The sequence below is a fragment of the Simochromis diagramma genome, unplaced genomic scaffold (genome assembly GCF_900408965.1).
Source record: "Simochromis diagramma unplaced genomic scaffold, fSimDia1.1 OVJJ01000344.1, whole genome shotgun sequence".
In the NCBI taxonomy this organism is placed as follows: Eukaryota; Metazoa; Chordata; class Actinopteri; order Cichliformes; family Cichlidae; genus Simochromis; species Simochromis diagramma.
The window spans coordinates 6,280,246-6,292,974 of NW_024387375.1; the positions used below are offsets into that span (position 1 = coordinate 6,280,246).

Here is a 12,729-nt window from a genome sequence, read left to right on the forward strand (position 1 = left end):
CGAGCGCAGATCCACTGAGCGCTCAACACAGACAGCATCATCAGAAGGAAGAGCGCAGGGCAAGCTAGCAAGACAGAAGTTAAGCTCTCCTTGCAAGATGGACCTCCCCCACTCTCATTCAGATCTGGCGTTTGGAATTATTTTTGGTTTTCATGTGACGTATGACCCTGAAGGTAAGCGAGTCATGGACTAAAGTAAAACAGTATGTTGGATGTGCCACGCAATGCTTAATTACATGGGTGGGAACTAGTGTGTTAGCGCAGTTAGCTCGTTAACGTGTTGGCCGTCTAGCCCCATGCACGGGGCGATCGGCGGTAGCTCGTTAACGGAGATTTGCCGTGTTGTGGCGTTAAGGTCATTTCAACGAGATTAACTTGAAAGCACTAGTGGGAACACAACGAATATGACTGCACATTTACGCTGACATCATCCTAGTGCAAAGACAAAAACAACAAGCATGCTACTAACTTTAGCCGAGTCATTTAGACAGCTGTTAGCACATGATTCTCCTTATGCTGCTGAGAATATAGCCCAGAAGAAGCGGATAGTATAGCTTTTATTTTGGAAAGAGACATTTCTCTGTAATAAACTCTCTTTTCCAAAGATGAGTAATTCCTCAATCAGATACAGGGCTCGCAAAATCGCTAGCCCGACGTCCTGGGGCTAGCGATTTTTTTCAGACGGGCTACCCTGCCCGTCGGGCTATTGTAGGAAGGAAAATATATGTAAATGCTTTTGCATTCTTTCAGAAATGTAGCTGGGTAATTATGTCATTGGCATCGGTGAGCCACTGTCAATATGTGACATATTGAAATCGCGTTTGAATTTGCGCTTGTTTTTTTGCTTTCACTTTGCAATGTGCGAACTGTGTATAGAGAGCGACAGCACTGATCTGTGAGTGATGATAATTTGTGCACCAATTCCTCTGACATCGTCTTATTAATCGTTAGCTTACTATGCAAACATGACAAGTGAAATCTCCCGCAGCAAGCTTAAACATGTGAGAGGTTGATCGCGCAGAGAATCGCTGACCGTTATATGTGCGTGTGTAAAAGCAGCACGATATATATTTTAGTTCTGCTGAGCCAAATAAGACAGGTCGGGGTGAAGAAGTGACAGCCAAAGAAAAGCTTACCACAAAACGGAGAAGTTATGACAAATGAGACTATAAGGCAAAAAGAAAGTGCAGCTTTATGGTTTCATGGACAAAATAATTTCTGTGGCTGCAATATGACGAGCTAAATAACCAGGGCTGCACATAAGTGGTCCGCAGGTGCGCATTCGCTGTCAAAATAAAAAACGCGCACAAGGGTTAGGGTTAAATTTAAAAACTGTACTTTTGAGTTAAAATATATATTTATAATTTTAATAAATGACAAATTAAAAAGGCATGAACATTTTTTTTGTATCGAAAAAATATCGAACCGTGACACCAAAGTATCGAACCGAACCGAACCGTGAATTTTGTGTATCGCTGCACCCCTAATATATATATATATATATATATATATATATATATATATATATATATATATATACACATATATATGTTTCATAACAGCAGGGTGCAAGATGCTAGCAGGCAGGGCATACATGGAGCGCCATAACCAAGTGGCCGGCAGTGTACAGGAACATCTGTGCCGAGTATAACCTGGAAGTCCCGAGGTCAAAATGGGAGACGTCCCCAAGGGTGGTGGAGAATGACCGAGCTAAGATCCTGTGGGACTTCCAGATACAGACGGACAAAATGGTGGTGGCTAACCAACCGGACATAGTGGTGGTAGACAAACAGAAGAAGACGGCCGTAGTGATCGATGTAGCGGTCAAGAATGACAGCAACATCAGAAAGAAGGAACACAAGAGGCTCAAGAAATACCAAGGGCTCAGAGAAGAGCTCGAGAAGTTGTGGAGGCTGAAGGTAACAGTTGTCCCCGTGGTAATCGGAGCACTAGGTGCGGTGACTCCCAAGCTAGGCGATTGGCTCCAGCAGATCCCAGGAACAACATCGGAGCTCTCTGTCCAGAAGAGCACAGTCCTAGGAACAGCTAAGATACTGCACAGGACCCTCAAGCTCCCAGGCCTCTGGTAGAGGACCCAAGATGAAGGATTGACTGCCCGCAGGGGCGAGCGGGGAATTTTTTTTTATGTTTTGAAAGATATATTTCATATATTTTTCAGTTCAACTATTTTGAAAAACCAGTGTCGCCATTAGATTTCTAAAGTTCATTGAGGTTATATGGATATTGAGTTTTCAGGGGTATCTGCAGCCTGAAGTTAAACATTGTGCAGATTATTTTTAAATAAAGATATGACTTTGGTAGTTAGTTTATTAATAAATCTATTAACAGACCTTCCTGGAACTCTAAAATACATTTCCATATCAAACTTAAAGTGAGTAAACAGGTGATAGATGAAAGGCCATGCCATGTGTCAAGCCTGATGTATAGGACCATTTCTCTTTCTCTGTACAAGCCTCCCTCTGTCCCTGCCAGTCCAGGTGTGCTTTCTATTGGCTACCACTGACCACAAGTCATTCAGGCTTTGAATAAAGACCACTGTTGAAGATGAACAGAAGTCAACTTGTGAGAGAAGGAAGCGCAGGAAGAGAGGAAGAGTGCTGACTGAAAGACAGTGTAATGAAAGAGAAGGATTGGGCCAAGTCCACCAGGGAATTTCTCTGCAGCTGGTGAAGAGAAAGGAGGAGGGAGGAGGATGGAGGACTGGAGGGAAAGGAGAAAGGAGGATCAGAAAACTAAAACATGGTTTTGCATGAATAAAAACTTTAGCTTCCATATCTAAATAATGAGAATGCAACTAAACACAACCCTATTCCCACCTTTACCAGAAGCAAAATAAGACTAAAAATGTGATCAAGAAGGTTAGTGGGTTCAAATGGGTGTCTCTAATAGGGCTTGCTTATACAGATATTTTAAAATAAAAAAACAAAACAAATGAACAAAATAAACCTTACATAAATGACTGCATTAATTTGGGGAAAATAACAATGATGAACTCAGGCTATAGGGAGGAGGACACGCGGGTGATGGGCAGAGGAAGAAGGGAGGAAGAGAGTTAAAAGCAAGGGGAGCAAGGGAAGGGCAGAAAAAGATGAAAAGAGGGATCAGGGAGACAATGCGCTCAGCTGTGGATAATTACAGCAGGAAGCTAGCACAGGGAAAGAGAGAGAGACAAACAGAGAGACAAGCTAATTATAATTATTTTTAGTATGCTTGTTGTTATCACTATTATCATAATGGCCATCAATATCACTGTCGCCACGGTGACAGCCACAGGAAAGAACTGGAGGGCTCTGTCTCTTCTAGACCAATGAGGCTAAGCCAACTGTTCACTGGAAGGACAAATTTGTATGTGATTGGTGTATGTGTGTTTGTTTCTACGTGGTACAAACATGCAAATGTAGATAAACGGAGATTGAGAGAGATAGTATGTAACAAAGATGGCTGTCTGCATTTAGCATGAAGATGAACTGCCCAATGCTAAAGAAACAAAGAGTGAGAAAAGACAAATGAGAACACAAGAAGTGCGACAGATGCAGCCGCCTAGTCCAAAAACTGGAGGTGATGCGTCAACCTTAATTCTTTCGAATGGATGAAAGCGAAAAGAAGTCCGTATAGATGTCTATAAGAAAATTACAATACTTCACCTTGAAGTATGTTGCCAGTAAACAGTTTGATCTTAATTGCATAGCTTAATTTAATTTGATGTGATGTTTAACTTTTTTAAATTATGGTCAAAAAGATGATATAGCAGGATACGATTTGCCTACCTAAATAGTGACTGCCATAATGCTAATTATGAGTATAACAACTGTCAACTTGTCGTGACTTTCATTTGTTTTATCAGCAGCCAAAAGTCAATTAATACAGTCGGCATAGAAACCAATGCTCAATATAAAAAATAAATAAATTAATAAATAAATGATAAAATAATTTTTTTAAGAAGGTGTCTGCCCTTGCAATATAAAGTTTAGCCCTTGAATGTCAGGTTGAAAAGCTAAATGAATCAAATTCAATCACAGGACAATAAACAAGGACAAGGATTCATTGCTCTATTGTGATTGCGCCATCAGTTTACTACACCAGCCTCTTCCATCTTTCCCAAACTGCTTTTAAGCTCGTGTTGCACATTTTTGTCTTTTTGTTGGTCAATTTGTGTCATCAGTTTTTTTCCCCCCAAAAGTATCAACAAATCTCTAATGTGTTTGTTTGGTAAACTATGAATCTTGTGCAACACTTTCCAGCCTAAGAAGAGGGTTTTGCTCTCTAAGTGCTTTTTGTGTTTTAGTCATTCATCCATTCAGCATTAACTCTTCTACCCAATAATGATCGGGACGTATTGCAGTATATACACTCTGTCTACACTCACTTTACATGAATCACAGAGGTTATCTGTGTAGATGGTATTTATAAGGGATTGGAATTTCAACAGCCAATATTCATTCTTGCTGAGGCAACAGAGCGAATGTAGTAATTTGAGGTTATACAGCACGGCATGATTTGAAAGAGACCAGACTGCAAAAGCAAGAAGTACAATGGCATGAGAAATAGTGCAGAGGCTGATATTTCATATGACTGACTTTGTCCTTTTCAACTGCACATTTGCACTTATTTGTTTTATTTGTTCCAATATTGCTACAGGTCATTAAGGTAGCCAACATTTACCTTATTATACAGTCCTACAGACAATTAAATCCCTTTACACGTATGTTGACACAGTTGTGTATTGCTCACCGTCTTCTAGTGTTGTAGCATTGATCTCTGAGCTGGAAGGTCCTGTGCCTGCTCTGTTGAAAGCTTGGACAACCACACCATACTGGGCAAACTTCTTCAGGTTGTCCAGTGTGTAGACCTCACTGTCTCCAGTGGCCTTCATCTCCACGATGCTGTACTGGCCATTACTACCTGGGCCATTTTCTCTGTAACCGATTTGGTAACCGCGGATGACACCGTTCTGCAGCTCCTTCCTTGGAGCCTAAAGGTTTCCATTTGAAAAAATGTTCTCACATTAGAATCAATATTCATATTGCTAGATTGTGTAATGACATTGACACCTCCACACATACATTAAGATGAAAAATAAGTTAATCTGAAGAAATAATGATAAAATAATATAAGGCAAAGCTGGTCAGGAGACAGATCCTTGAAATGCATTACCTTCCATGTGACCCTGATACTCTGAGATGTCACAGGCTGCAGGATGACATCCATTGGAGGACCATCAGGCTCTATAACAAGAGAGACAATGGGACTGAGTGGAGGCATTTCACTAATGTCAGAAAAACATTATGCAACATTAACATTTCCACGTTTCGTACTTTTTCTTGAATATTTAGATCAAAAGAGGTTTCTTTCAGTTTTATTGAGACTAGCATTCAAAATGATTAGTCAAGGACAGATGTCAGAGTCATAACAGATTCAAACGCTAATTGCTCATACAACAAGCAAAAAATAAAATATTTGCCTACATTCATGCGAGTAGAAAGCAGTGCTGTCAAAAGACTTACGTGCTTCCTCTGTGCTGATAGTGAGTTCCTTACTAGCCTCGCTTTTGCCTATAGCATTGTAGGAGTACATGCGGATACTGTAGACAGATGCAGGATGAAGATCCACTATGTTGGCCTGGTTGTTGGTTGGAGAGATATTTCGGGTGGCATGCTTTAGTTCCCAGGAATCTGACAAAACAGGAGAAAATAACACATTTTACTACTTCAACACTTTGGATGGACATGGGAAGTTGGGAATGCTATTGGCATTCAGTTTAAAATAGCTTCAAATAAAGAGGCTCAAATAAAACAAGCACAAACAGCCTAGCAATTTTCAGTGTAGAATATACTGCTACTTTTAGGGTCTTTTGCAATACTTTAATAAAATAAATCACCGACTTGACTTTTACTCACCTGTTTTGTTCTTGTATTCGATATCGTATGATGTAATTACGCTGTTCCCATCAAATCTCTGTGTCCACCTGAGATTCATGCTACGATCTTTCACTTCTCGCACCTCTAGCTCTGGAGGGTCTGGAGGCTCTGAGGTTTAAAATTAGACAAAGTGAACAAAAGGAGGCAAGAAAAAGGAGAAAAAAAGGACCACATGAAAGACAAGTTCAAAGGTGAAGAAAGAAGAGCGTAGCTTTGTAGCTTTTATGGTATTAAAGTGAGGATGGTACAGTACATGCTTTTGCACATGGATGCTTACCTTGCACAGTGAGCTGGATAAGGCCTCGTCCCTCTCCGTAAGAGTTGATGGCATGACAAGAGAAGAAGACTGAATCCTCACGCTCTGCTGGCTTGAGCTCAAGTGAGAAAGACACAAAGACAAAAATGTCAACGAGAGAAACAACTCTATGTCTGCATAGACAAATTGTGCAAAGCTTTGTGACGAAGAAGCGCCTCGGTGAAAGTATTTGCTTGACCATGTTTTGTTTGGTATTTAGGCATCTCTGTTCACCTCACTGAAAGGTGTAACAGACACCTGTACACTCGGCACCCACTGCAGTTTGAGTGCCAAGAATTAGTTTTTGCCTAAAAAACATTTGGTTGGTGTGTGAGGTACACATACACCGACAAAACATACAAAACACTTGATCATCGGTGAGGTTGTGACACTCTCTGAATTCAGTGAACACAAAGTTGCTCCTCGTTTATGCGTCTCCTTCCCATTACCTTTTGTTAATATCTGAAAAACATGGCATCGGCAGGCTAAAGAAGCTCCGTGCTTTCATTTGAGCCTGGCCAGTGCAGATTTTCCGTTTTAAATGAATTAGGAGACAACCCGTGGCTGCTATGACTGCCACGGTATGTTAGAGGAAAATTAAGACATAGAGATATTGAGAATTAGAATTTCTGTTTTGAATCTGGGATAATAAAGTATATCTAATCTTGTATTCTGATAAATTAATTTAATAATAAATTAATTTCTCTAACGGTTTGCTAAATTTGTGGCCAGCACAATTTGAATTTCTAACAACCCCAAACACACAAACTGGTTTTGCTATCTTCTTTCTAATCTTAACGCTACGAAGCACAGACAAGGAAGGTACAAAAGTTGACACTGTACCAAATAGTTTGCTTTGCGTGGTGAAAGTTACAGCTGTTTTCACACGTGAACTCTGGAATCTCTGGAAAATCACCATGTGATTTTCCGTTTTGGACTGTATCTGAAGTTGCACCTTCTGATCGGTTAACTGCTAATTTTATGGTAGGGAGCTAGGAGGACAAAGACCGTTTAATGTCTAAATTAAGTCTGTCATTAGTGTTCACACGTACAATGCTGTCGGGTAATATGTTGAAAAATTCAGGGTAGAAGTCTGGGTGTGAAAAAGTAAATCAAAAGAAAAAATTTAAAGCTCATGCATCTGTCAACTGAATAAGAGTCGGTGAGACATTAATGTCTCATTTCATCAGAAATGATCTAGATCTTCTACTATATATAAGTCTTTTTTTTTTTTTTTTTACCTTGAGTGTTGACAGCACCTCATCAGTCTTTTCATTGGGACTGGTGGTAATGGAGTATCGGGGGTTGCGATCGGGGTCGATGACGGTGTCACCCCTTTCCCAGCGGATGATGATGGGCCATTCTCCCCTGGCTGTGCAGTTCAACTCCTTCAAGTGACCCTTCTTAGCCATGGTGGTGTTGGGGTGACTGGTGATCATTGCTGGGACTGGAAGGAGACGGGAAATGGAGTGTGAGATGAAGAGAAGGCAAGAATAAATGGGGTGAAGCAGGCAGAAATGGTAACAGTAAACAGATTGATGAGAGGGATGTCAGATGACAGAAGCAGATAAAAGAGGGGAGAGGGAGGAAGGAAAAGAAAGAGTAAGTGGATAATAAGCAGGGTTTAAGTGGAAAAGCAGAAAGAAGGGAAATAGCAGAGAGGAGAAAGGTGGGATAACTGGCAGTTGAAAAGGTGGAGTTCAGAGTAGCCAAGTTCCATTGCACTAAAGTAATGAAGAGCTGTGGTCAATGAGGTAAAGTCAATAAACCTCCTTCCTCATTCCCCAATAGTTAACACTGGGGTCTAGGTGAATGAGGCAAAAACGATACACTCTACCTTTCGTGTACACTCTATACACAAAATCCCTTTACACACTCAATCTTCTCTCCCCAACAGACACACGGGCACACGCACTCATTTACACACACAAAATATCGATCTGAGGAGGCTTCTGCTGTTTTGTTTTCATCACTTATTCATCTCACCCTCCCTCTTTTCCTCTTTTCCTCCCTCTCCGCTGAGTGAAACAGACAGAATTGAGGGAGGCAGAGGAGAGGAACGGTTCAATCAATAACACTAACACCAGAAGGGGAGAGAGAAAGAGAAAGGGAGAGAGAGGGAGAGGGGCAACCCTGTGATAGAAAAACATGATGAAACTAGTAGATAGATTTATGTGCAGCTTGTTATATGTGTCTGTGTGTACAAGTGTCAAAAGGTGCCAGAATATTAAGCCTTGACATCTCTGTCGTGATTACAGATTTTTGGTCAAGGTCAGTGTACTGCATACTAAAAAATATATTGGCATCATAAAACGCTCTACTAGATACTGACAGTCAATGTGTCTGTGTGTTTGCATACACATTCTCCCTGTGGAGTTTCATATTGCATTACATAGGGTGTTACTGACGTCGAGGGCAGGTTGAAGAGATTGATTGCAGATAATGGTTAAGCTCAAAGTCATTTTGATCGTCAGTAGACAGATCCCGAGAGTCAAAAGATCAATCACTGAGTTGCTTGCTTTGTCAATGTCTACCGCAGATACACACACGCACTTTTTTTTCATTCTATACTCAATGTTTTTTCACTTATGTCCACGGTCACCTTTGCTCTTCGAGTCTACGATGGTGCATGTATGTGTGCGTACGGTTGAGCCCGAAGAGAGAGTGTTGCGAGCTGGCTCATTGGTTTGACACGGTTAGTGAGTGCATGTGGATGAGGACCGATAAAGAGGGAGTGCTGGAGCATCCCAGATAGCCTCACTGCAGTCGTCTGCGTAGCAAAGAAGTCATACCCTGCTACATTAACCAGTGCAAGTTTGTATACTCACTCTTAACTGTGAGGACCATGCTTTTGCTGATGTCTGAGCCCACGCCGTTGGAGGCCTGACAGAGGTAGAAGCCCCGATCCTCTTCCAGGACATGTCTGATAAGTAAAGAGCCATTATTCATGATCTGAATACGGCCCGTCAGAGGCACAGGGTGGTACTGCTGTGGGTTCCCAATACCCGCTGGACAGAGAGAGAGTGAGCAAAGGAACATGAGATTATGATGTAGTTAACTGCCGGCATATGCATTTTACTTTGCACAGAATAGATATGACAATGTGCAGAGAACAGCTGACGGAGGCACATCGCAGTACATAAATAAAGAATTTAGGATCGTATAAAACTCATGTACCTAATGCACCTTTGGCATGCTTCCACATGACCTTAGGAGGAGGGTATCCATCAACAGAACAGTTCAGGATAGCTGACTTCCCATAGATCCCATCCTGGTTATTGGGCTGCACCACAAACCGAGGAGGCACTGGAGAATATTAAACATGAGATTGATATTTCTGTTATTATTTCAATAACCTCTAATGTTTAGTGAGGAAATGGAGATGAGTATGAATTAAAAAAAACAACATATACTAAGAGTTATCCTCAGTTGAAATTTTGATAGCTGATGATGATGGAGAGCACTGTTTAACAAGTTAATCAACTGAAATGAGACTGCAAAGGCCATGGAATATAATTCATATAGATTTTCAGTCACCGTTTAAAAGTATCCCTGCATCCTCTCATCGTGCAGGTTACACTTTTTACCTTAATGTTTCAAGCTGTTCAAAAAAAGGCTTTGTATGAGGTGACATAGACTTCGCAAAAAATAACCCTTTCTTCGAGTGTTAATGTGCTGATAATTAAAGAGAGAAAAATCTAATGTTATTTGAGGGATGTGGAGATGTCCTGTAATACTTCAAAAATCTCATCTTTTTTGTGTTGTGTTGTGTTTTGAAAAATGTGGCATTAAACCAAAAAGGTATTGGAATATCAAAATTAGAAGTTAAGGATCCAGTGCAAAATCACTTCTGCTGTTTGATTTTTGACCATTTTTATTTCTATCATCCAGGTCCTCCATCTTTATTCAAGTGGAACACCAAATCTCCAAAGTGCTCCTTTTTCCTCCATTTGTCCTTCATCCCTTTCTAAATATCTCTTTCATATTCTCTGTTTTGTGCTCTTTCTTTTCTTACCTGTAACCGTGAGCTGCCTCTCTGTGCTGACAGTGGCAGCATCATTGCTGGCAATGCAGGTGTAGTTGCCATTGTGCTTGAGCGACACCTTCGATATCTGGAGGGAGCTCATGAACTCCTTCGTGTCGATAGTGATGCCCGAAGAGGGCACGATCTCCTGGCCGTCCTTGCGCCATGTGATGCGTATGGGCATGTCCCCAGACGACACCACGCAGGCAATGTACATCAATTTACCGATGGAAGTCGGAGGAAAGTCAAATGGCTGGATCAGTGGAGGAACTGAGACAGGTAGAAAAGACAGAGAAATTGGATGAAAGAGTCCAAAAAATAACCAAAACAAATAAGAGAAATACAAGGTCCAAGGTATAGTGGGAGGGTGAATAGATATGCAGAGACAAAGTATGGGAGAAATAGTGAAATGAAAAAAAAGAAGATAAGTAAAAGAGATAGAACGGTTAGATGAAAGAGAGTGGAAAATGGAAAAGGCAAGGGTACATAAAAAGGCAAGGACAGGCAGCGGGGTGAAATAAAGGGTATATAGAGAGAAGTCAGTCTAAGGCAAAGAGAGAATGGAAATAAAGAAAAAAAATGAATGAAAACAGTTAGAGGGCTGTTTAAATGAGCAGGGTGAGTAAAAGGTGAAGACACAGATTTTAGGCAGATATGAATAAATGAAGTATAGAGAAGAGAGACCGAGTCAGATGTGAAGGCATAGAGAGGATATGGGCAGACAGACAGTTTTGAAGATTCAGGGGCATCTCGAGGACATGGAGTGGGAGAGTGAGTGGTGCAAAGGGAGAAGAGGTGAAATGAGAAAAACAGTGAAGAGATAAAAAAGACTGTGTTAGACTGGGCATGGTTCAGAATCTATCATTTTCAGCTGACAGTCTGATTGGTAAACTAGTGGTCCAACTGTCTGTGAGACTGCGGGAGATCAAAAACATGATTTCTTGAGTCTTTCATCTAAGCCTTCACTCCCAAAAGCTTCTGCAGCCCGGCCTACTAGCCCACTACCCACTCTGCAGCCGCCTGTGCCCCCTACCAACCCCTCCACTCCACCCTACCCTGCCCTGCTAAAACCAGCCCATAATAGCTGCTCTAATTAGAGCCCCATCCACAGGGGGAAGAAGAGTGTTACCATGGATACCGGCAGAGGTGATGGTGGTGGTTTGGAGTGGGGGATGAAGTAGAGGTTGTTGTTGGTGGAGGTGGGGGGGACTACAGCTGAGACATCTGGGGGATTTAATCTGGGCCTCGTTAAAATTCATCTAATTAAATCAAAGACATGACAAGCACACATTCATACAAGCACATACCTAAACCCGGCAAACGTGTGCATGCACGCAAATGTGCCTGTATACTCACATGTGCAAGTATGCACAGACCACTGAGCCACACAAATTTCACACATCATGCCAATGTCAAACAGACACGCACACACACAAACACACACACACATACACACACACTGCACGCTTATACTCGACAACTTCCTAAAACAAACACATTGTTCTGTTGCAGCTGAGGGCAGAGACAAACATACAAGGTGACATGCAGAATACACACTCATAGTCATCTTTCTCACACACACACAGACACACACATATTATATATATATATATATATATATATATGCATGAGTATGATATGCACACACACAAATCGTATACAATAGCTCTCCTGCTCTATGTAATTGCTGAGTGGTTGAGAGCTCACACTAGGCCACTCCGCCCCTTAATCAGGGGTTATTAGAGGCAATGCATACAGCATTGTTCTGTCTTCTCCCTCTGCTTCACTTACACCATCTTGCTCTAAACCAGTTTTGCTCCCCAACATGTCTCTTACAATCACTCTCATTAGCATTCATAATTTCTTTTTTTTTGTGACACAGTAAAACAAAGTCAGATTACTATAAATTCTGGTTCTATATAATTTTGCTTGTAGCATATTCATCTCTTTTCCCTTTACAGAATTTACATCACTGAGAGAAGATTATGTGCATTCTCATGTCATAATGCCGCTACTGTATGCAGCTACCCAAAAACAGATACTGACCAGCAGCTACTGTTTCAAAGCTGTGACCTCTGTGACTTACCTTTGACAGTAACATAAACAGTCTGTGTGATAAAGAGCTGCGGTTGGATGAGCACGCTACAGACATAGGCCCCCTCGTCCATCCCTTTCTGAACATCGCTGAGCTTTAGAGTCCCATTCTCATACACCACCTGGACAGACATCAGCAGTATTGAAGTTAAATAAGAGGATGCTCACACATATGAGACATACTTTGCTTTGCAAATTAATTTATTTCCATTTTTTAAGGATTTTCGAGATTCCATACAGGATTTTTTTCTGTACACTACTAAATCAAATAGGACCAAAACAGTGTAATGTAACAGGCCTGTATCATACAATAAAAAGTAACAGCGATGCCACTGATCATTAAGTCAGTGTTTCAGACAGCAGAATCCCTTTTTATGG

The 12,729-nt window shown here is 41.2% G+C and overlaps 1 protein-coding gene across 1 annotated transcript in view; it reads right to left on the reverse strand.

The window, feature by feature from the left end:
• The window catches only part of LOC120720036 (Down syndrome cell adhesion molecule-like protein 1 homolog), a 99,095-nt gene that overhangs the window by 20,016 nt on the left and 66,350 nt on the right, over positions 1-12,729 (reverse strand). The window contains exons 9-18 of the mRNA XM_040009635.1: positions 12,344-12,473; positions 10,249-10,527; positions 9,411-9,539; positions 9,062-9,241; positions 7,475-7,680; positions 6,216-6,312; positions 5,918-6,046; positions 5,525-5,692; positions 5,175-5,245; positions 4,752-4,992 (exon numbers count right to left, since the gene is read on the reverse strand). Coding sequence (XP_039865569.1) covers positions 4,752-4,992; positions 5,175-5,245; positions 5,525-5,692; positions 5,918-6,046; positions 6,216-6,312; positions 7,475-7,680; positions 9,062-9,241; positions 9,411-9,539; positions 10,249-10,527; positions 12,344-12,473 — 1,630 coding nt within the window. The remainder of the gene's footprint in view (positions 1-4,751; positions 4,993-5,174; positions 5,246-5,524; positions 5,693-5,917; positions 6,047-6,215; positions 6,313-7,474; positions 7,681-9,061; positions 9,242-9,410; positions 9,540-10,248; positions 10,528-12,343; positions 12,474-12,729) is intronic.